We start from the raw sequence: 20,951 nt of genomic DNA, 5'->3' as shown, positions 1-20,951 counted from the left end.
TGGTGTTGTGGGGGGAAAAGTTGTGGTTGTAAACCAGTTTCCAGGCTAACAAAGCTTGTTGATGAAATCTGGCCAGTTTAACAGGTAATTTACCAGTGGAGTAATTACATTTCATCAAAAAAGAGAGGCCACCTACCCTATTAAATATATTATTAGGAGTAAAATACCACATAGAATCTGACCCAAGCAAACATCTTTTTAACCAGTTAATTTTAAATGTATTGTTAGTATCATCAAAATTCAGGACTTCAAGACCCCCATCACTCCTTTTGTTTGCTAGAACATATTTCTTAAATTTATGAGATTTATTACCCCAAATAAAATCAAGAAAAATCGTATCTATATTTTTGGAGGTGTGATTATCTACAGCTAAAGACAGGGAAAGGTACACAAATCTGCCTAAAATTGATAAATCTCTTTGGAGCCAATTATTAAAAATATATTTTGTTTTCAATAACCGTTGAGAAAAATTCAATCTAATCTAATCAAATCTCTCAGGCGTAAAATCACAGTTTAAGAACGACAAACGTTGACGCCGCTGTCACGTGATACCCGTTTCTTTCCTCAGCGCTGGTCAGTCTTATTATTATCATTATTGTTGGAGAAATGTTTTTAAAAACCGTCCTAACGGGATTGAATGGGATAATATACACTGGATTTGATCTTTTTAAACGATTCTACGTTTTAGCCTACATATTTTTTCGATAAATCATAATCTCTGGTGAGATTTGAATGCGACTCAGTTTCTATGCAGTCGAGCGCCGCCTGCAGGAATAAAAGTTCGTCTCATGAACTGACAACATTTGCAAATGTCCGATACCAGGGTAAAGCAGGGCTGCACATGGACATGGTCAGTTTAGCATCCGTTCTTAGCGTTTTATCTAAAAGTAAAAAATATGCATATATATATTTTTTTAACGTTTTAAAGTATAATTGCCTTCTTCTGTCATTAATTGCAGGCGAAATTCCTCAGTCAGGATCAAATCAACGGTAAGTACCACCATGAAAAAATACTATAGTAATTTATAGTAAACACAATGGTGTTTGTAAAGTACTTGAATTAATTTGTTGTGGTAATTGTGGCAATATAACAACTGTAGTAATATAACAAATTACTTTACACTAAGTTTTCTGCAACTATAGGGTATATTATACTGCAATACAGTTTACTGTAGTAAAAACTAAAGTATACTACAGTATTTATTACAGTTTATCAGTTCACTATAGTTAATACTACAGTATGCTGTTGCATTCATTAACAAAGTGTTGTAAATACTATAATATATACAGTATATTACAATTTACTATAGTATTTTAGACCGAGGCTATAGGTTTATTCTCTCTCAAGGCACTGTAAGAATAATTACTAATCTGATTAGTTAGATAAATTAGGTTTTATGTGTTTAACACAAGCCAAAAATACATGTTAATATAGAAATTCAGCATGAACACTTTATAATAGCTTTCATTAACACACATGAAACACTTGTATATACACATATCTTCTAAACATTATATAAATATATATTGCTGCTATAATGGGAGGTTATTATAAAGCATTGCTCTGATGCTGAAGCTTTTCAATAGATTTTATTCTTCCACTGGAGACAAAATGGCATTTGTTGAGGTCACTTCACTTGAACTGCCCGATTACTGCAGCACAAACACAGTGTGGATCCTCTGATGCATAAAGAGAGAGAGAGAACTGAACATGGGACTCAACAAAATATGAGGATAAAAACAAGAAGATGACAGACAGATGATGCGCGATTTACACCGTAAACACAAAGATATGAACTGCAGAAACGCTTCAGCGTGTCATACTGTCTGGCTTTGATTCATTCGTCCACCTGCTGTTGTTGATAATGCTGTAATCTTGATTCCCTCTTAAACAGGTTGTCTCAGTTAGTGCCAGAACGAATCCTTCCTTTGGGATTAAAGAGATTCTTTGCCAATCCTTATAAAAAATAAACATTCGTATCTGTCATTTGGATGCATTTTAAACTAAAACATCTGAATTTTCTAAGTTAACTTGGTTAAGGGGTGCTTTGTTCTCTAAAGTTGTGTTTCAAGTGTTTGCATGTGTATAGTAATATGTTTTTGTCTTCATTCAGAGTATAAGGAGTGTTTTTCGCTGTACGACCAGAAGCGCAGGGGTAAAATGAAGGCGCAGGATCTGTTGACGGTCATGAGATCTCTGGGATGCTGTCCGACCCTGACGGAGCTCGACAGACACTTACTGACCCATAAAATAGGTATAGTAGTGTCTATATCCGCTGGATAAATGGGTTGCAAGCTACAAAATAATGGTTGTTTCCAAATGGGTTTCCTAAACTCCTCCCCTTCTGCTCCCAACCTGTCAGTCAAACAGATAGCCCCACCCCAAACTCACTCTAGAGAGTGCAATTATTTCATTTTAAAATACTCCTCGTTAAAGAGTTATAATCTATGAACCAAACTGACCGGCTAACACATTACAAACTTTGATTTGAAGCAAAAAAGTATTTAAAAATCAGACTGGCTTTAATGAGGGAAAGAACTACAATCCCATTAAGCAATGCGAATCACATAATCAAAACAAAACTGATATATAACTATAAACTATTGATTTAAAGATGTTGATTATGTATATAGAAACAATATGCATATATAGACCAATATTTGTAACATTCCCAGTGCTTCATTTTTTGGCACAATTTGCTTATTGCGATTCTTTGTTTGCTGGAGATTGTTTTGCAGAATCATGGGTAATGTAGTTTTTCACTGGGAATTCTGCTGTTGAACATGATTATTTAAAAATAATGCGAACAGATTGCTTTAACAGAAGCATATACCATTGATTAACAACTTTAAAGTTCAATTCAGTTCAATAAAAGCCCTTTCACACTGAGCATGACGCGATAAAGTGAAGCGAATTCACACTGAATGCAAAGCTAGAGCTACAATTAGCATCAAGCACATCACAATGTATGAGATTATTGCTATTTTTGCTCACTTTATACCATCATCGAGTGCTTGTAATAACTTCTGATTGCGAATTTTGATTATATAATGGGAAGACATGCATTATTTGTAATATTTTATGATAGACTGAACGCTACACCTTATTTTTATTGTTCCGAGCTGCATGAAAAACACATACAGAATATATATCGTCATAATCATATATCTATTTGGCTTCATGTTTCATCTGTAGAAAGATTTCTCTCAGTTGTTTATGTGTGGAAGGGCAGGAGTTATGATGATCACGTGATATGATTGACAGATCTAGAGCGAATGAGCGCTATAACACACGTGCACCCGGACGAAAACAGACACACAGAGCTCTGTACGCTGTTTCAAACTCATCAGATCGCATAATTCAGTGGAAAATGACTAGAAATTATATTCTGTATAAAGAAATATGAAGTAAACATGTGAGAATAAATCGGTTCTCAGATACCATCGATAAGTACTTAAAGGGATAGTTCACCCCAAAAATGAATATTATCTCATGATTTACTCGCTCTCAAGCCATCCTAGACTATCTTCAGCTCTGGGCACATGATCTAAAGCTCAAATCTAATTGGACGGCCTGTTTTGAAAAAAAAAAAAAAAAAAAAAAAAAATCGACACTGAGGTTTGATCGCACCTGATGTGAATCCATAGGGATCGTTTCAATTCGAAAAACATTCGCATCGCTTAATCACACTCGGTGTGAAAGGCACTGTAGATGACAAAATTAAAAAAAGCTATCCTTAAAAATCAGTTCCCCTGTGGAGAAAATGAATGGGATTTACTGCTCCATTGTCCAGGTGGCTCATTGAAAACGATCCCTGACTGAATTACAGTGAACATTAAAACAAGATACTGGAAGTATTTGAACATCCAAACAAATGACTCACATCAATGTTAAGTTATCGGCTGGATGTCCTCCTAAACTTCCAAGCCCCAGGTGAAGTCAACAGTGTAAACTTTGCTTACTAAGTAAAATAAACTGGAAATCTGTAGGAGTGCGTGGATGAAACTCAACAATAACAACTGCAGACCTCAGTGCCCAGAACATCCAGATAAGGACAGTGAACGCAGAAAGATGGTTTATAGAGTCCCCTGGAAGAAAAACAGAGCACTGGAAGTACCACGCTACACTTCCAGAATGATTTTTATTGGAAAGGAGAGACATATGAGCTGACATCACCTGATGAAATGCTTGACAAATGTGATGAAATGTACTAAATATAAACCCTGACGTTCAGCATGTCAGACGTGATCAAGCGGTTTCTGTATGCGAAGCTTTTTGGCAAAGTGCTTTGACTCTGTCTGTCCCAGATAAGAGCGGCGAGTTGGACTTCTCCACGTTTCTCAGTATGATGCACGCGCAGATCCGGCGGGAAAACCCGCGGGTCGAGATCCTGCGGGCCGTGAGGGTGATGGACACGGAGAAACGAGGCTTCATCGCGGCGGTGGAGCTCAGGGCCAGACTGACGGGCTTTGGAGAACGTCTCGCAGATCAAGAAGGTATAGTGCGTTCGAGTCCTTCTGGGAAGGTCGTATTTACGAGTTGGGAAGTCGTTAAGTCACTTTCGTCGGAGCAAGATGGCAGTGTACCTCCTCTTAATTAACTACACAAAAATACAGCAAGGTTTTTAAACTCTACTTCTAGAAAATGAAGAACAAAGAAAGTGCAACAGGTGCGTTTGGCTTTTTTATGTTTTTAATTAAATTGATTAAATAATTATAAGTATTGTGGTTTTCCGCCATGTTTTCACTGACTCTCACCCAAAGAAAATCCCGAGCTCCCACTCATATTTACAAGTACATGTTCATGTATGTTCAACTTGTAAATATGATCTTTCCGACATGACTTGAACGCAGCAGTAAATCTGATTCAACCAAAACACACAGGACAGGTAGAACTACATTACCCACAATGCATCAGATATTGGATATTCCTACTATATCTCTGACTTCTATTTTGAATATAATAACAAAATACCAATTCTAGATTGTCAAAAAAGTCTCAAAAGTCATGTAAAATAGGAACTTTGACTAATTTATGCATTTTATTAGGGTAAATTATAATATATCACCACACTTTCCCCAGTAGATGAATCACATTACACCAATACAGTTGTTTTGTATTACAAGTTTTCTGAAAGGTTATGTTTGATTATGCATATGAGGCATTATCTAATTAAATATGGACTCGTTTGCATAAAATTCCAGAGGAGAAATCTAAATATTGGATAAAGCCGGGTTCAACATTCTTGTTTTAATTTTGTTACAGAGGCGATTTTGGATTTCTCCTTTTATCACTCCATAAATCAGAAAATACAGCCAGAAAAAAAAAAAAAAAAAAAATTCAACATGTTTTTTGAAGAAAATCTATAAATTAAGAGAATGATAAATGAACAAGATTCTCTGTAAAAACGTTCAGAATATAAATAGGAGTAAAACTGTAAAGTATGTAAAGCTGCTGAAATGGACAAATAAGCTCATTTTGATAAAACAGCCTTCAAAGATATGTATTGTAATGGAAAAACAGATAATAAATTAAACACTTAAATGTATATTTTAGGTGTTTCCTTTCCTCTAATTTGAAGCAAAATAGCCCAAAATCTCAAAAATGACCAATGCATGGAGGGAAAAAAGTAGGAAGTTGCAAATTCCAATTTTTATGTCATATTGAAAACATCTGCAGTCCAGAAACAATTCAGAACATATCAGCAAAAAAATGACTTGCTTAGCTAATTACTCATTATATTGCTAATGAATTAACTTAGTGAAATAATAATGATGTTTATGTCTCAGTTGACGAGTTGCTGAGTGAAGCCGGCGTGACGTTTGACGGACAAATCCACTACGAGGACTTTGCAAAGATGGTGACGTTTCTGATGGTCGATGCAGAACAAACTTCAGACCAGCAGTAAATCAGCAGCACAAGCTGAAAACCACAGATATTACCATCTCTAAATCTTCCTAAAACAGCAAAAAATGAAATAACTACACAACCATGACCATATTTAACTGATAACTGATAAACCACCTGCCAGACCGATTCAATCATTAACTAGCCGTGGGATTGTTTTCAAAGTGACCAGATGTGTCCGTGATAAGTTGGTTTCTGACTTTCCAGAAACTTCAATACAGGTTAATATTTCAGATTATTGGTATTGTATTTGAAATTATGATCATAGTGCCCTCTTGTGTTAATAAAGAATGTTATTTTAAACAGGCTGTGATGTAGTTGATGTGTTAAATCACATTTCACACAACAGAAACAAATTTTTGTCCGGTTCAAAAACAATAAATGTGGATCACTGAATGCAAACTGCCTCTCTCTCTCTCTGTTAAAACAAGCGTTAATCAGTTTATTATAACCTATAAAAAGCAAGAACTCAAAGCAAACTGTTGTTTTGTGAACCAAACCATCTTTGCGTCGTAAAGCTCATAAATTCCCCTGTTGTGCTGTTATTGTTTGCAGTGGTTTATGTGTCTGTGTTGAGATAATAAAGCTGTTGCTTCAGTCTCGATTCACTCCCTAAACCACAGACCTGCTGTCAAATGTTAATTAAGATGGAATAACAGTAAAAGTTAACTTTGTAATTGTGTTTATAAGGAAAACAAACATTGCTATGATAAGACAGGACTTTATTATGCCCTTCAAATGGACAACATAGTAACACTGTTTACATTCATTTCCTTTCGGACCATCACCTTCACATGGTTGAGGTCACTGACACAGCTTTATTACACGTCAAATGAGCAATACATTTAATTATTTCAGAATTTCCAGGCAATAAATTCAAACACCAAAAAGGAGGTCGGAAACCAGATATGAATAATGTATCAATTTCAAGTTGTTTCTTTAACATCTGCTTCATTTACAGTACGATCATTCATGACATTATAGCAATTATTTCAATCTCAGGGCAGAGATTTGTTTTTAAAGCAACAAAATTTTTCTCTGAGTAAAGGTGTGTGTGTGTGTATATATATATATATATATATATAATTATATATAATTATTAAGATGTATAAGCAATTATAGTAATTCAATTGAAAAAATATATTGAGCCATTGATTTTTCAGTGCAACAATATCTTCCTCCAAATATGAATAAAAGTGAAAAAATGGGGTTGGTCAAATATTTATAAATATTATATATATATATATATATATATATATATATATATATATATATATATATATAAAAGAATTGTTGTTGTACCTTAATACAATTATAAATTATTTAATGAGCATTTTCAATGCAACAATATCTTCCTTCAAACATGAGTAAAAGTGAAAAAATGGGGTTGGTAAAATATTTATAATATATATATATATATATATATATACACACACACTACTTTCTAGTTTAAGTATAAGTGCAATGCCATTTTACGTGAAAAAAAATGAGGTTGGTCAAAAAATCGAATAAATAATTTTAAGATATACAACAATACATGTTTATATATATATATAATTATTAAGATGTATAAGCAATTATAGTAATTAAATTGAAAAAATAATTATATTGAGCCATTGATTTTTCAGTGCAACAATATCTTCCTCCAAACATGAATAAAAGTGAAAAAATGGGGTTGGTCAAATATTTATATATTATATATATATATATATATATATATATATATATATATATATTTATATAAGAATTGTTCTTGTACCTTAATACAATTATAAATTATTTATATAATTATATTGAGCGATTGATTTTCAATGCAACAATATCTTCCTTCAAACATAAGTAAAAGTGAAAAAATGGGGTTGGTCAAATATTTATATATATATATATATATATATATATATATACACACACACGAAGTGTTGTATCTTAATACACTTATTTTTTTCAATGCAACAGTATCTTCCTCCAAACAGAGTTAAAGTGGAAAATATAAAAAAAGCAGTGCAGCTTAAGCTCAATATTTTATTTCGGTACTCTGTACATCCAGGTCTGCTTCACGCGCGCCTTTACACGGAATAAAACCAGTTTCGAAGAAGCGTTAAAAAAGCAGCGGACAAATGGCTTGCAAAGGACAATTTCTGCACATAGTTCATGGAACAATTACAATAAAAAAGAGATTTCCTCCAGTCTACCTCATAACGGCGCAGTCTGTGGACGGTAGCGCTTCGGTTTGCCCGTTCACCACCGACAATCTGAAGTCCTCAGTCTCCATCACGTTCAGCGGAATCGCCGCATGACTGTCGTCGCGCGCCTTCGCCGTGCCGGAGAACGGGCGGATCTGACAGCTGTTGGCGATCGCCGGTGAGGAAATCCTCCAGAAGAAGTCCTTCAGCATTTTCCTGAACTCCCTGCGCATGAGGCAGTACAAGACCGGGTTCAAGCAGCTATTCGAGTGCGCCAGGCAAACGGTGACCGGGAACACGTACGTGTGGAGCATGTAGTAGATTTTGTCCCACTGGATGACGTTGAACTTGACCAGGACACCCCAGAAGGTGATGGCGTGGTTGGGCAGCCAGCAGATGAAGAACGACAAGACCACGATCGTGACGGATTTGGTGACTCTGGACCTGCGCTTGGGGAGGTTGTTGTTCATGCTCCGCTGGCGGATGAGGCGCAGCAGGAGCAGGTAACACACGATGGTGATGAGCATCGGTAACACGAAGCCCACCAGGATCTTCTGGAGGTGATAGATCGCGAGCCAGTCCTGGTCGCTGGGGAAGCGCAGCAGGCACAGCTTGACGCCGTTGATCGAGTTCACCCCGGTGAATATCGCCGTGGGCACCGAGGCCACCGTGGCCAGGAGCCACAGAAGCGCGCTGACCAGCTTCACCGAGCAGCGCGTGTTGCGCGTTCGGTCCTTGAGCGCGGACGCCACGGACCAGTAGCGCGTGACGCTCATGGCTGTGAGGAAAAACGCGCTCGCGTACACGTTCATCACGGTCACCGTGACCACCACCTTGCACATGACGTGTCCGAAGGGCCAGGTGAAGTCCAGCGCCGTGTCCACCGCCCAGAAGGGCAGCGTGATGACGAACTGGAAGTCCGTGACCGCAAGGTTCATGATGAAGTAGTTGATGGTGGACTTCTTCCTCCCCTGCCGGACTTTCATGAGGAAGAAGACCAGCAGGTTCCCCACCAGACCCACCGCGCACACCACCGAGTACACGATGGAGATCATGACGCGCAGCTCCAGGTTTCCGTCCGCGGCCACGTCGATGTCCTCCAGGTTGCTGAAGCGGCTCGGCTCGGAGCCGTTCGAGGCGCTCTGGTTTTCCGACATCCTGTCCTGCCACAGCTCGGTGTCAGGTGCCCGGTGCAGCCCGGGTCTGTGGAGGGCTTGCATCGCGGGAAGGAACACTAGGAAAGCGGGTGAGGGTTCCGCGCCACTTCCTGACACACCGGAGATGCTGGAGACTCACGCGCCATGACGGAGCCTCACGGTGCCGCTGCTGGTGCAGATGCTCCGCGCGGGGCTTTATGAAACCTGCGCCACCTGATGCGCCGCCCACAGGGGGCGGGGTCACAAGGTCCGCACTCCTCCCTCAAGACTTACTTTATTTTACATATGTGCTGCTAAATATAGTGGTGTGCCTCAGAAATGATGAAATCATTAAAGTATATCTATACTAAAAATCGTACATAAATAAATGAAAGAATAAATACAGAAATAAATAAAATGGTTTTGGAACTGACTCAGGAAACAAGTTTGGATGTCAAAGAAACATACACAAAGGTGTATATAAAACATTTTCCATTCAATTTAGAAATATGAAGGACCACAAACAATGGAAACAGATGATAGATAGATAGATAGATAGATTTCTCTCATCCTTCATGCTGTCTAATGAAAGTGCGTATCAATAGCACGATTTTCTGTTTCTATTTGGCGCTCTATTTATACCATTTGCGTGCATATAATACGCAGTTTTAGCGTACATATAAAACGCCCCTACACCACTAATACTATTGCGTATCATATGCACGCAAAAAGTCATTTCAGCGTATAATTGCTATAGATACGCAGTACTAGTAGATCGTGTTGAATATTTAGATGAATAAAAGTTTGAGTCTCACATCTGCAGAACTGCACGTCAAAGACTTTGACCTCTGCAGACTGACAGACCGTCTGCTGTCTAATCATTAATCTGTAAAGCACTCATGAGATGGAGCAGACTGAGACGTTATAAAAGTTATCCTTGAAACTACATTCCTTTTCCTGGTTTGAACCTTGCTTGTCTGGAAAATAATCCATGTTTATTATAGTATACAGTAGAGGCGGGACGAAATGTTTAAGGGTTAGTTCACCCAAAAATGAAAATAATGTCATTAATTACTCACCCTCATGTCGTTCCACACACGTAAGACCTTCATTCATCTTCGGAACACAAATTAAGATATTTTTGATGAAATCAGATGGCTCAGTGAGGCCTGCATAGACAGCAAGATAATTAACACTTTCAATGCCCAGAAGGCTACTAAAGACATATTTAAAACAGATCATGTGACTACAGTGGTTCAACCTTAATGTTATGAAGCGACGAGAATACTTTTTGTGCACCAAAAATAACAAAAAAGTGACTTTATTCAACAATATCTAGTGATGGGCGATTTCAAAACACTGCTTCATGAAGCTTCAAAGCTTTACGAATCATTTGTTTCGAATCAGTGGTTCAGAGCGCCAAAATCACATGATTTCAGTAAACAGGCTAAGAGTTTTGAAACTTCTATAGTTCACGTGACTTTGGCAGTTTGATACACGCTCCGAACCACTGATTCGAAACAAAAGATTCGTAAAGCTTCGAAGCTTCATGAAGCAGTGTTTTGAAATCGCCCTTCACTAGATATTGTTGAAAAAAGTCGCTTTTTTGTTATTTTTGGTGCACAAAAAGTATTCTAGTTGCTTTATAATATTAAGGTTGAACCACTGTAGTCACATGATCTGTTTTAAATATGTTTTTAGTAGCTTTCTGGGCATTGAAAAAGGGAGTGTTATTGCTGTCAATGAAGTTCCTCACTGAGCCATCGGATTTTATTAATTTGTGTTCCGAAGATGAACAAAGGTCTTACAGGTGTGGAACAACATGAGGGTGAGTAATTAATGACAGAATTTTCATTTTTGGGTGAACTAACCCTTTAAAGGTCCACTGAAGTGTCTTGGAACACGCAGATTTATGATAAATCTAGAAGCCCCTCCCCTTTTTTTCAAAATAGCCAATAGCGTTTCAACTAGATCACAGCTCAGCCAGAGCCGTTGAGCTCAAAAAACCCAATTTTCCTTATAATCTTTAACCATTTCTCCTGCATATTGCTTTAAAATATAGCTTTGTTTGTAGAACTCAAATGTGTCCGAATCTGGCTGAGCATCACCACACCTGCACCCAGTTTGCGCGTCTAAAACTTTATAAAGTAAATTAACGAGCTTCCGGTGCGATACACCCATATGCATTTGACGTACATTCAAAAAGCGTTAACTTCTGCAACGTAGTAGACAATGCCATGACGTTCTACACAATGACATGATGTACTACGGATTATAGCGTAGTACGTCATGGTGTATTGTAGAACATCATGGCATTGTCTACTACGTCGCAAAAGTTAACGCTTTTTGGACGCTTATACTTGATGCGCTCACCATTGTTCTATTTTTAAAACAACAGGGGGCGACTCTGAGAAATTGATCTCTAAATCAGCAGGAAGCAGCGGCGTGACGATGTTTATTCTAGTAACAAAATTTGCCGCGCACACCGCCACGCAAAATGGGTTCGCGCGCACGCAACGCACACTTCCGCCAACGCCACGATGACATAATTTTTGTCGCGTGCAGTGCATCCCAATCGAACTTGCGAACGTGTCAAGTATAAATCAGGCTTTAATCAGGTTTCAATGCGCACTTTCGCTAATGCCGTGATGACGTCACTTTTGTCGTGTGCATCCAAGCAAACTTGCCGAAACGAAACTTGCTTAACACGAAAACGGACATCATTCGCGTCAATGGAAAGCATATTTACACTGTCTGAATCGTTCCCTATTCTCTATATAGTGCAATATGTGCCATTCGCCATATAGAAATAGTAAATGTGTGAACAAATGACCGATTTCAGCCGCAGCTTCAGTGTCTGTTTATAGTGTGGGGGCGGGACTTCAGATTCTAGATAGCATTTGATTGGACAGAAGATTTCATGAAATGTCATGAAGATCAGTGATCCATTTTAGCGAAAGGGAGACATTTTGAACTTTGTTTTGGATTTTGTCATTGTTTTGGAACACACCAGCTTATTCATAACCTTAAGGCTAACATATTTATACTAAAAGCTAAAAAACTTAAATTTTGATTTCTTTAAGTCACAGATAAGCTACATGCTTAAAAATGACTGAATGACATTAGAAAGCTTTGTGCATTTTAAATTTGTCTCTTGTGAGAATCATGCCTAGCAGATGGTAAACTCCTGATGAAGGTACAAAGCACCATAAACCTCCCGTGTGTGCATAAATTTTAATATTGATTTAATCTTAGATTAAACATTTGCATTGTCATTGCAGTGCCATTAAATATTTAACTTTTAGCAGATCTAATTAAACTCCGCAAACTCGTAAATGTCAATACGTGGGTGGGTGTTCATGATCATTGTCTTAAGGAACGGCTTTAAATAAACTAACGTTACACTATTAAGATGTCCTCAACTCAACCAGAGCATCACACACATTCTTCTTTTTCATCACGGCTGAACACTTTTGTGTCGCTCAAGAGAAAATTGCCCCAGTGTGTCCTGAAACCGAGAGACACCCACGCGAAATGAGCCGATCGATCTTAAAGTACATCACATAACTACTAGTTTATATTGAGCACGAAGCATCATGAAGTTTGCAGTCAGAGTGTGTTCGGACAAGCAGAAGCAGTGATTCATGAACACTGTCTCTGTGCTTTAGTGTTTCTTCATGATAAAGCAAATGGAAAGTTCTTTATTTTTAATGTTTTAATCTCCCGGGTCTGTAGATAAACGACGTGCTGCAGCAAAGAGAGGCGGAGAGTATTTTTAGAGGAAAGATCTTTACTTTTCCAGCAGCTCAATGATAAGCGCCAGTTCATAGAAATGAAATAATTACTGTTATCTGTCTGCAGTCCCTCTGTCAGAAAATAAACAAGTATATATATGAAAGCGGAAACATTAGTGACAGATTTGATGATTTGTCGTATTTGGGTTCGGCTGTGCTTTGTTGATGTGTTGGTTATTAAAAGATTGTGGTTCAAAACAACCTAAAATAACATTTTAGAGAAGATATGTACTTTAACGGGAGCTTTTAGACCCTCCAGGATCATGTCTCATTGTAAATGCATTCATCTCGACAATTTAAGTCAAAATGATTTTGTGTGATTTTAGAGAGTCTGTACTGGCATGGTTAACTAGTCACGGTTTAACATAATTTTGAGAAGATGAGGGAAGCGTAAAATGTGCATTAGGCTATTTTAATGAAAACACCGGCTAGACAAAGGACGTTCCTTTCATCTGAATATGAATGCATTTTTATTAATGAAATAATATATATGAAAAAGCTATCATTCTTGTAGTTCATCAGCACCTGCTCTGTGCGTGAAATTTACATAAAAGGCATACGTTAAAAGACTGTATGATGATATGAAGTCAATGTTTAAGTAGATTCCTGTCTGAAAGTGATCTTGCCCTGTCAGTTCTGCTCAGTTGGGCTTTTTAATTGGATTCTTGAATTTGAGCCCTAATAACGATCCATCCGTCACACACACACACACACACACACACACACACACACACACACACACACACACACACACACACACACACACACACTGCATCATCCCTGTGGTCTCCTTTTGGCTTTTGGCTTAAATTCGAGAACATCTGTGCAATTTCTGCATCAAGGATGTCTAATGAGGTAAAATCCCACAAAGAGCAATAAAGCGGAAAAACTCAATTGAAATTTTCTTTAATATCACTCAGTAATATCCAATATTCAGTAAACTGTTTCTGTGCCAGACCAGTGTCGTTTGTGTCTTGGCTCTGATCTGCTGTCCTATATAAACACGTCTTTGAAAACCCTTCCAGAAAATCACAATCTTTGACCCTGAAGATATTCAGTGTCTCTTTTTTCTGGTTCCAGCAAGTCTAATTTTGTTTCTTTATTCTGTTAAAGCATTAGTTCACTTTTAAATGAAAATTAGCCCAAGCTTTACTCACCCTCAAGCCATCCTAGGTGTATTTGACTTTCTTCTTTCAGACGAAGACAATCAGAGATATATTAATAAATATCCTGACACATCTGAGCTGTATAATGGCAATGAGCGATACCAGTGAGTATGAGCTCAAGAAAGTGCATCCATCCATCATAAATATGTGCTCCACACGGCTCCGCGGGGTTAATAAAGGCCTTCTGAAGCGAAGCGATGCGTTTGTGTAAAAAAATATCCATATTTAACAAGTTATGAAGTAAAATATCTAGCTTCCACCAGACCGCCTTCCGTATTCAACTTAGGAAGAAAGTGTAAACTGGCATCGCGTCAGTTAAGCTTTTTCCGTAAGTTGAATAGGGAAGGCGTAGGACGTACAGTGTAAACTTTTTGAACGTAAGTCGTATACAGAAGCCGGTCTGGCGGAAGCTAGATATTTCACTTCATAACTTGTTAAATATGGATATTTTTGGATGCACTTTCTTGAGCTCATACTCCTTGATCCCGCTGACTGCCATTATAAAGCTCGGATGCGTCAGGATATTTATTAATATATCTCAGATTGTGTTCATCAGAAAGAAGAAAGTCATATACACCTAGGATGGCTTGAGGGTGAGTAAAGCTTGGGGTAATTTTCATTTGAAAGTGAACTAATCCTTTAAGGCCCATTCACACCAAGACCTATAACTATAATAACGATATATATAGTGATATATAATAACTATATTAGCATCCACACCAACTCACAGTCTGTTTACTATAAGAGCGCTACAGTTTTGTTGTCTGTCGCTTTAAATGCTTCGGCTCTTTAAAGCAGGATTGACTGTCAATGTTTTTATTGTTCATCAACTTGAAAAAAAAGATACATTATAGTTCTAGTTGTACCAAAGTCCCTTTAAGTCATTTCACTCGGCGGCCAGCTTAGAAACGCCTCTCAGGCATGCTCCTACCTCTTTGAATGGGGAAACATCAAATTCACCAAAACTGTTTGCCAAGCTTAATCGATTAAATTTCATATTTGAAATCACCAATGAAAACTGACAACAACTGTCTCATACATTTTCTTCATAAACTCTCGAATTATGACAAAAAACGGCATTTTTCAGGCTGGATCAAGCCTAAGTGCGCGTCAATATGGGAAGCGCACGTCTGACTGTTTCTGGAACCGGAGCTTCTAACGGCCGCTGCAGTGACGCGATGACTGTACCAATCAGCGATTGGCTCTTATTTAGAAGGCGGGACTTATTCTGCCATATTGCGCGTTGCACTTTCTCCAATTCATAATAATACGATTGCACTGTCTTTCTATAAAGTCTTTGGTTGTGCCTAGTTATAGTTGTGGTGTAAACATCCCTACTATCGTGGAGTTAGAATGACTATTAATACTTTATAGTTATCATTATAGTTCACACCACGGATAATATCTATAACGATAAAGATATAGTTCTAAAAAATCATTGCAAATATAAAAGAACATCAGAGTCGACAGCGCAGCTATAACAATAATGGCACAGAGAAACGATATCGTTAGATTAATTTAAGGCCCATTCACACCAGAAACGAACTATAAAGATAACTATAACGATAATTATATTAGCGTCCATCGCTTTAAATGCTCAAGCTCTTTAAAGCAGAATGGACTCTGATTGGCTGTCAATGGTTTTATCGTTCATCATCTGGATAAAGATTGTTATCGTGCGTTGTGTTGACGCTAATATAGTCATCATTATAGTTATCTTTGTAGTTATTATTCTTGGTGTGAACGGGTGATGATCTGTTTTACTGCATGCTGAGATGTGCAGCATTTGTGTTCGTACTTGAACATGACCATTGTGGAGATAATATGTTTGTAATATCAAACTACTTGCACTATTTTCCAGTAGTGGCACACTGCGTGTTCATTTTGTTTCATGTGTGCATGGAATACCTGAATGACCTACTGGGAATTTCCAGCGTTATGGATGTGACATTTGCATTCAAAACAGGAAATGTAGTCGCAGAGAATGACTAATTAGCTGTCTACTGAACTGTTTGTGTATATAATCCTAAATCCCTGCAGGTAAAGTTCAGTTTTGGCTTTTTTCTTTCAGTTTAGATAAGAAAATGAACTTGTATTACAGACGTGACAAATGGTAATTAGTTTGTGGGAGACACACTTAAAGGATTAGTTCACTTCAGAATTCAAATTTCCTGATAATTTACTCACCCCCATGTCATCCAAGATGTTTATGTCTTTCTTTCTTCAGTCAAAAAGGTTTTTGAGGAAAACATTCCAGGATTTTTCTCCATATAGTGGACTTCACTGGGGTTCAATAGTTTCAAATGTCAGTTTCAGTGCAGCTTCAAAGAGCTCTACATGATCCCAGACGAGGAATAAGAGTCTTATCTAGAGAAACCATCTGTCATTTTCTAAAAAAAATTAAATTTATATACTTTTAAACCACAAATGCTCATATTGCATTGCTCTGCGATGCGCCACGCATTACGTAATCATGTTGGAAAGGTCACATGTGACTAGATAAGACTCTTATTCCTCGTCTGGGATCGTTATTTCTTTTCGACTGAAGAAAAAAAGACATAATCATCTTGGATGACATGGGGGTGAGTAAATTATCAGGAAATTTTAATTCTGTAGTGAACTAATCCTTTAATAGGACCTCTGTGATGTGATTCACACTGTAGACATGACACTTTTGAATCAGCTTTATAATGAATCGATTGAACTGACTGAAAACTGAAGACATTTCTTTAACAACAACAACAAAAAAAAACATAAAAAATAATTCCAAACTAAGAATTAACCGCTGCGTGTCTCCGAACAACACTAGTTGTTGTGTTTCATTCCTGAATGTATTGAACAATGAATTGAACAAATCAGTTATGAATGTTTCAATGACTTGTTTCACTTTATTCGTTTCTGAATGATCCTCCAGTGTTGAGTGAATGTTTGTCACTCTCAAACAGTCACTTGTTGCCACCTACTGGTGTATCGATGTAACTGCAGAACAAAACTGTACTATAAAATTAACCAACAGATAGATAGATAGATAGATAGACTGAGACAGTGAACAAAAGCATGGACATTATTTTCCTCAGAATGCTTTTGTAAATGTCAGAGATTGTTGAGATTGAAGGCTTGATTTTGCCACGCCACCAGCAAATGAGCATTTAATAAGCAATGATTGCTCCATTTCTCATTATGTTATGACTTGTTTTATAGCTTCTCATTTTGGGCCTGAACTCTCTAATGAACATCTAACTTAATCTGTTTTTCCCTCAAGATGAAAATCAAACAGAAGGATCTCAGAGTTCCGCGATTATGACATGATTCATTATAAAAGTACCGAGGCAGAAAATCTCCATATGAAGCTTTCATTGAAAAAGACAAAGTTTCATTATTCGCTTCCCAAAGGTTTTCAGAAAGCAGCACAAAAGACTTTTAAGAGTTTCAAGTTATGAAGAAGCCAAAGATTCAGTAATCAGACACAAAACAGTAACAGATATTAAAATATCACATCATTTATGAAAAAAATCTTTGACCCTAGAGAGCTGCTCTAGTCTACTATAGCCTTCTAAGGGAGCATCTTAACTGAAATGGAACCTAATACATGATTTGGAACACTATAGACTTTAACATCATACAAATATAAGATATTCTTGCCAAAAGGTAAAAAAATAAATTGTTAGTATCTTGCGTGAAGACGATTTGAATCAAAGCATCTGTGATACATTAAAATGCAGTCTAGGAAGGCAGCTAATGTTAAAGGGGTGGTTGATTATGATTTTGCTTTTTTAACTTTAGTTAGTGTGTAATGTTGCTGTTTGAGCATAAACAACATCTGCAAATTATGACACTCAAAGTTCAATGCAAAGGGAGATATTTTCTTTTAAAGGATTCACTGTTTAAGGACTACAACAAACGGCTGGTAGGGACTACAACGAGCTTCTTCCCGGGTTGGTGACATCACTAACTCTAAAATTTACATAAACCCGCCCCCGAGAACACACAACAAAGGGGGTGAGGCCATGTTGGGCTGCTTTAGAGAAGAGGAAGAGTTGTTGTAGAAGAGTGTTGTTGACATGCCGTCATTTTACACCGGACTGCTTCACAAACGAGGGTCAATTCAACACTGGATTTGAACATGACGGCACATGCTAGTGGATGAGTTGAATCAACTCCACAGCAACTACATACATTTATCCACTAACCGTTCAGTAATGTCCTAAAAGTTGTAACTTCTTCCTGAGTCTCTCCATCAGTGTCGACTCCGGTTTGAACAATGTAAGGCTGAACACCGTTACTGACAATCCTCATTTTGGCTGCGTGAGATTCTCCAGCTTTGTTGTTGTTGAGCGACCGAAGCGTGAGCTGTTAAAGCTCCGCCCTCTTCTGGAAAGGGGGCCGGGAGCAGCAGCTCATTTGCATTTAAAGGGACACACACAAAAATGATGTGTTTTTGCTCACACCCAAATAGGGGCAAATTTGACAAGCTATAATAAATGATCTGTGGGGGATTTTGAGCTGAAACTTCACAGACACATTCTGGGGACACCAGAGACTTGTATTACATCTTGTGAAAGGGGCAAAAAAATAGGTCCCCTTTAAATGATTTCAGAAACTTCTTTGACCTGTGTCAATCGATTTGAAACTACAGACGTATATAAATAGCACACAACTATCTAGTCATTACTGTCACCATAAAGGCAGATGGTTGTTATCAGACTATTATTTGATGTGAGGACAAATAATCTAACAGCTTTCCCCCGTAACCTCTTTCAGACAGATAAGTAACGTTATTATGTAACTCAATCCAACTGTGAATCTGACAGGCTAACTAGCCTGATGGGAAATTTCGGTACTGAACATTTCATCTCTGACATGAATGTTGGAGAAATGAACAAAGCTGCTGCCGAAAAGAATAAAAAAGATGAAATGCTTCCATTTTGTAATGATTAGCATTTCAAAGGCAACAAGCTTCAAAACATACAAACAAAGCATTTCAAATCAGTCATTTCAGGCTCAAATTCTGTGTATATCAGTGTTCTGCTGCTCATTTAGACGTTGTAAATGTGTTATGTTTAAAAAGCACTGAAATTTATGTAACTTTTTTTTGTCTGGCAGGATGATGTTAAGAATGTAATACCTTTGCATCTTGTTGCATTGAATAACAAAATGCTCTAAAATGTTACAATTATGCCACATACAAGTTTGAAACTGTTCGTTCAGTGAATCGATTCAAAACTGTGAAGGAATGATTTGATTGCATTACCTTTTAAGTCATTTTTTAATGTTTTAGTAAAACATATTTAGGCAAATAAATATGGCTCTTTTTACTGCATATGTTGTTATGTTGGTGCATATAAAATAATACAATTTAATTGTGTTTATTTAGGAAAAAAACTGTGTGTAAAAGGCTCAAAAATCGAGATTTAATTTTATGCATATGCCTATATCATTCTCCAGCACTATCATGCCTATTGATATATATATATACATATATGTATACACATATATACATATACACACATATATATTCTAGCCCGAGAGCGTTTGGCAGCAGCATCATAATGTGACTTTGGCTGATTCCAGGCCGTGTTTCGTCTTCTGTCTCTTTTATTCCAGTTGTCAATGTTCCCTCTGCATGTCCAGAAGCTGTTCCCGCTCTCCTCTTCTCCAGCATAATTGCTTGGCAGCGGCGAGTGTCACAAATCCCTCATGGACGGCTGAAGTCTGCTCGAGTGAATGACACATCTTTTGTGCATCTGAGAGTCAGATTTGATATCATTACCTCAAGTGCGACGTCAACGAGAGTCCTCGATGTCTCCTCACGGCTCTGGAAGTTTCTTTTAGCATTCCCTTTAATAAAAGTTTCACACTGGAATAGATTTAGCAAAAGTCTCCATTTGCCCTCAGTTTAATCTCTTTGCTGCCTATACAGAAGGAGGAACCACTGCGAGTTTGTTTCTGCATGTATCCACCTTATTTTGCAAGGCAGTGGAAATGTATTTTCTGTCAATGTGCAAGACTTAAGATTATGGAAGCCCATTTCTGCGACATAAGAAAAAAAATGTTTTGGTCAATCCTGACATACTAAGTCGTATACTAAACTGAAATTATAACATTAAAAACTATTTTAGAGATGTTTTATCTCATAATTTTGACTTTTTATCTCATAATTTCGAAAAAAGTAGAAATTATGAGATAAAAAAGTCAAAATTATGACATACTAAATCATAATTATGAGATAAAAAGTCAAAATGACAGTCATAATTATAACATAGTTATAGACCTAATTATGAGATTAGAAAGTCAAATTATGAGATAAAATGTCTCTAAAAAGATTTTAATGTTATAATTCTGGTTTAGTATATGTCATAATTATGACTTGAATTATATCATATTCAAAATTATTACAACTCAAAATTAGTATGACTTTTTGTCATAATTTAGAATTGTCATTTCGACTTAGTATGTCACAATTATTACTTTAGTATGTCATAATTTCGACTTTTTATCTCATAATTTTGTCTTTTTATGTCATAATAATGACTTAGCGTGCCATAATTTTGACTTTTTTGTCATAATAATGACTTGGCATCTCAAAATTTTGTCAATCTGTCAATTATGACATAAAAAGATACAATTATTACAGTATGAATTTTTGTCATTTCTAAATTGTTATTATTTAGATTGTTATTAAGTTAAATTGTTAATTTAATTGTTTAATTGTTAATTTAATTGTTATTATCTCGTAATTTGGTCTTTTTATGTCATAATAATAT

At 37.0% G+C, this 20,951-nt stretch overlaps 2 protein-coding genes across 2 annotated transcripts; one reads left to right on the top strand and one right to left on the bottom strand.

Annotated features, from left to right (window-relative positions):
• Positions 1 to 627: 627 nt before the first annotated feature.
• Positions 628 to 7,140, top strand: calml4b (calmodulin-like 4b). Its single transcript, XM_051884910.1, has 5 exons — positions 628 to 850; positions 960 to 990; positions 2,115 to 2,255; positions 4,309 to 4,497; positions 5,791 to 7,140. Exons 1-5 carry the CDS (start codon positions 749 to 751, stop codon positions 5,907 to 5,909), a joined length of 582 nt encoding a protein of 193 aa, XP_051740870.1. The 5' UTR covers positions 628 to 748; the 3' UTR covers positions 5,910 to 7,140.
• Positions 6,614 to 9,543, bottom strand: rxfp3.3b (relaxin family peptide receptor 3.3b). The gene has a single exon (XM_051884909.1). It carries the CDS (start codon positions 9,309 to 9,311, stop codon positions 8,097 to 8,099), a length of 1,215 nt encoding a protein of 404 aa, XP_051740869.1. The 5' UTR covers positions 9,312 to 9,543; the 3' UTR covers positions 6,614 to 8,096.
• Between the last annotated feature and the right edge of the window lie 11,408 nt (positions 9,544 to 20,951).

This window comes from Ctenopharyngodon idella, chromosome 24 (genome assembly GCF_019924925.1).
Source record: "Ctenopharyngodon idella isolate HZGC_01 chromosome 24, HZGC01, whole genome shotgun sequence".
NCBI lineage: Eukaryota > Metazoa > Chordata > Actinopteri > Cypriniformes > Xenocyprididae > Ctenopharyngodon > Ctenopharyngodon idella.
Note: the sequence above shows the minus strand (reverse complement) of the source record. Positions and strands in the feature narration are given on the sequence as shown.

Bases quoted from the DNA above. Each gene is read 5' to 3' on its own strand.
- calml4b (XM_051884910.1), top strand. From the start codon at position 749: ATGCAGTCGAGCGCCGCCTGCAGGAATAAAAGTTCGTCTCATGAACTG. The intron at 851-959 runs GTCAGTTTAGCA...CATTAATTGCAG, and splicing joins CAGGGCTGCACATGGACATG to GCGAAATTCCTCAGTCAGGA. The intron at 4,498-5,790 runs GTATAGTGCGTT...TTTATGTCTCAG, and splicing joins ACGTCTCGCAGATCAAGAAG to TTGACGAGTTGCTGAGTGAA.
- rxfp3.3b (XM_051884909.1), bottom strand. From the start codon at position 9,311: ATGCAAGCCCTCCACAGACCCGGGCTGCACCGGGCACCTGACACCGAG.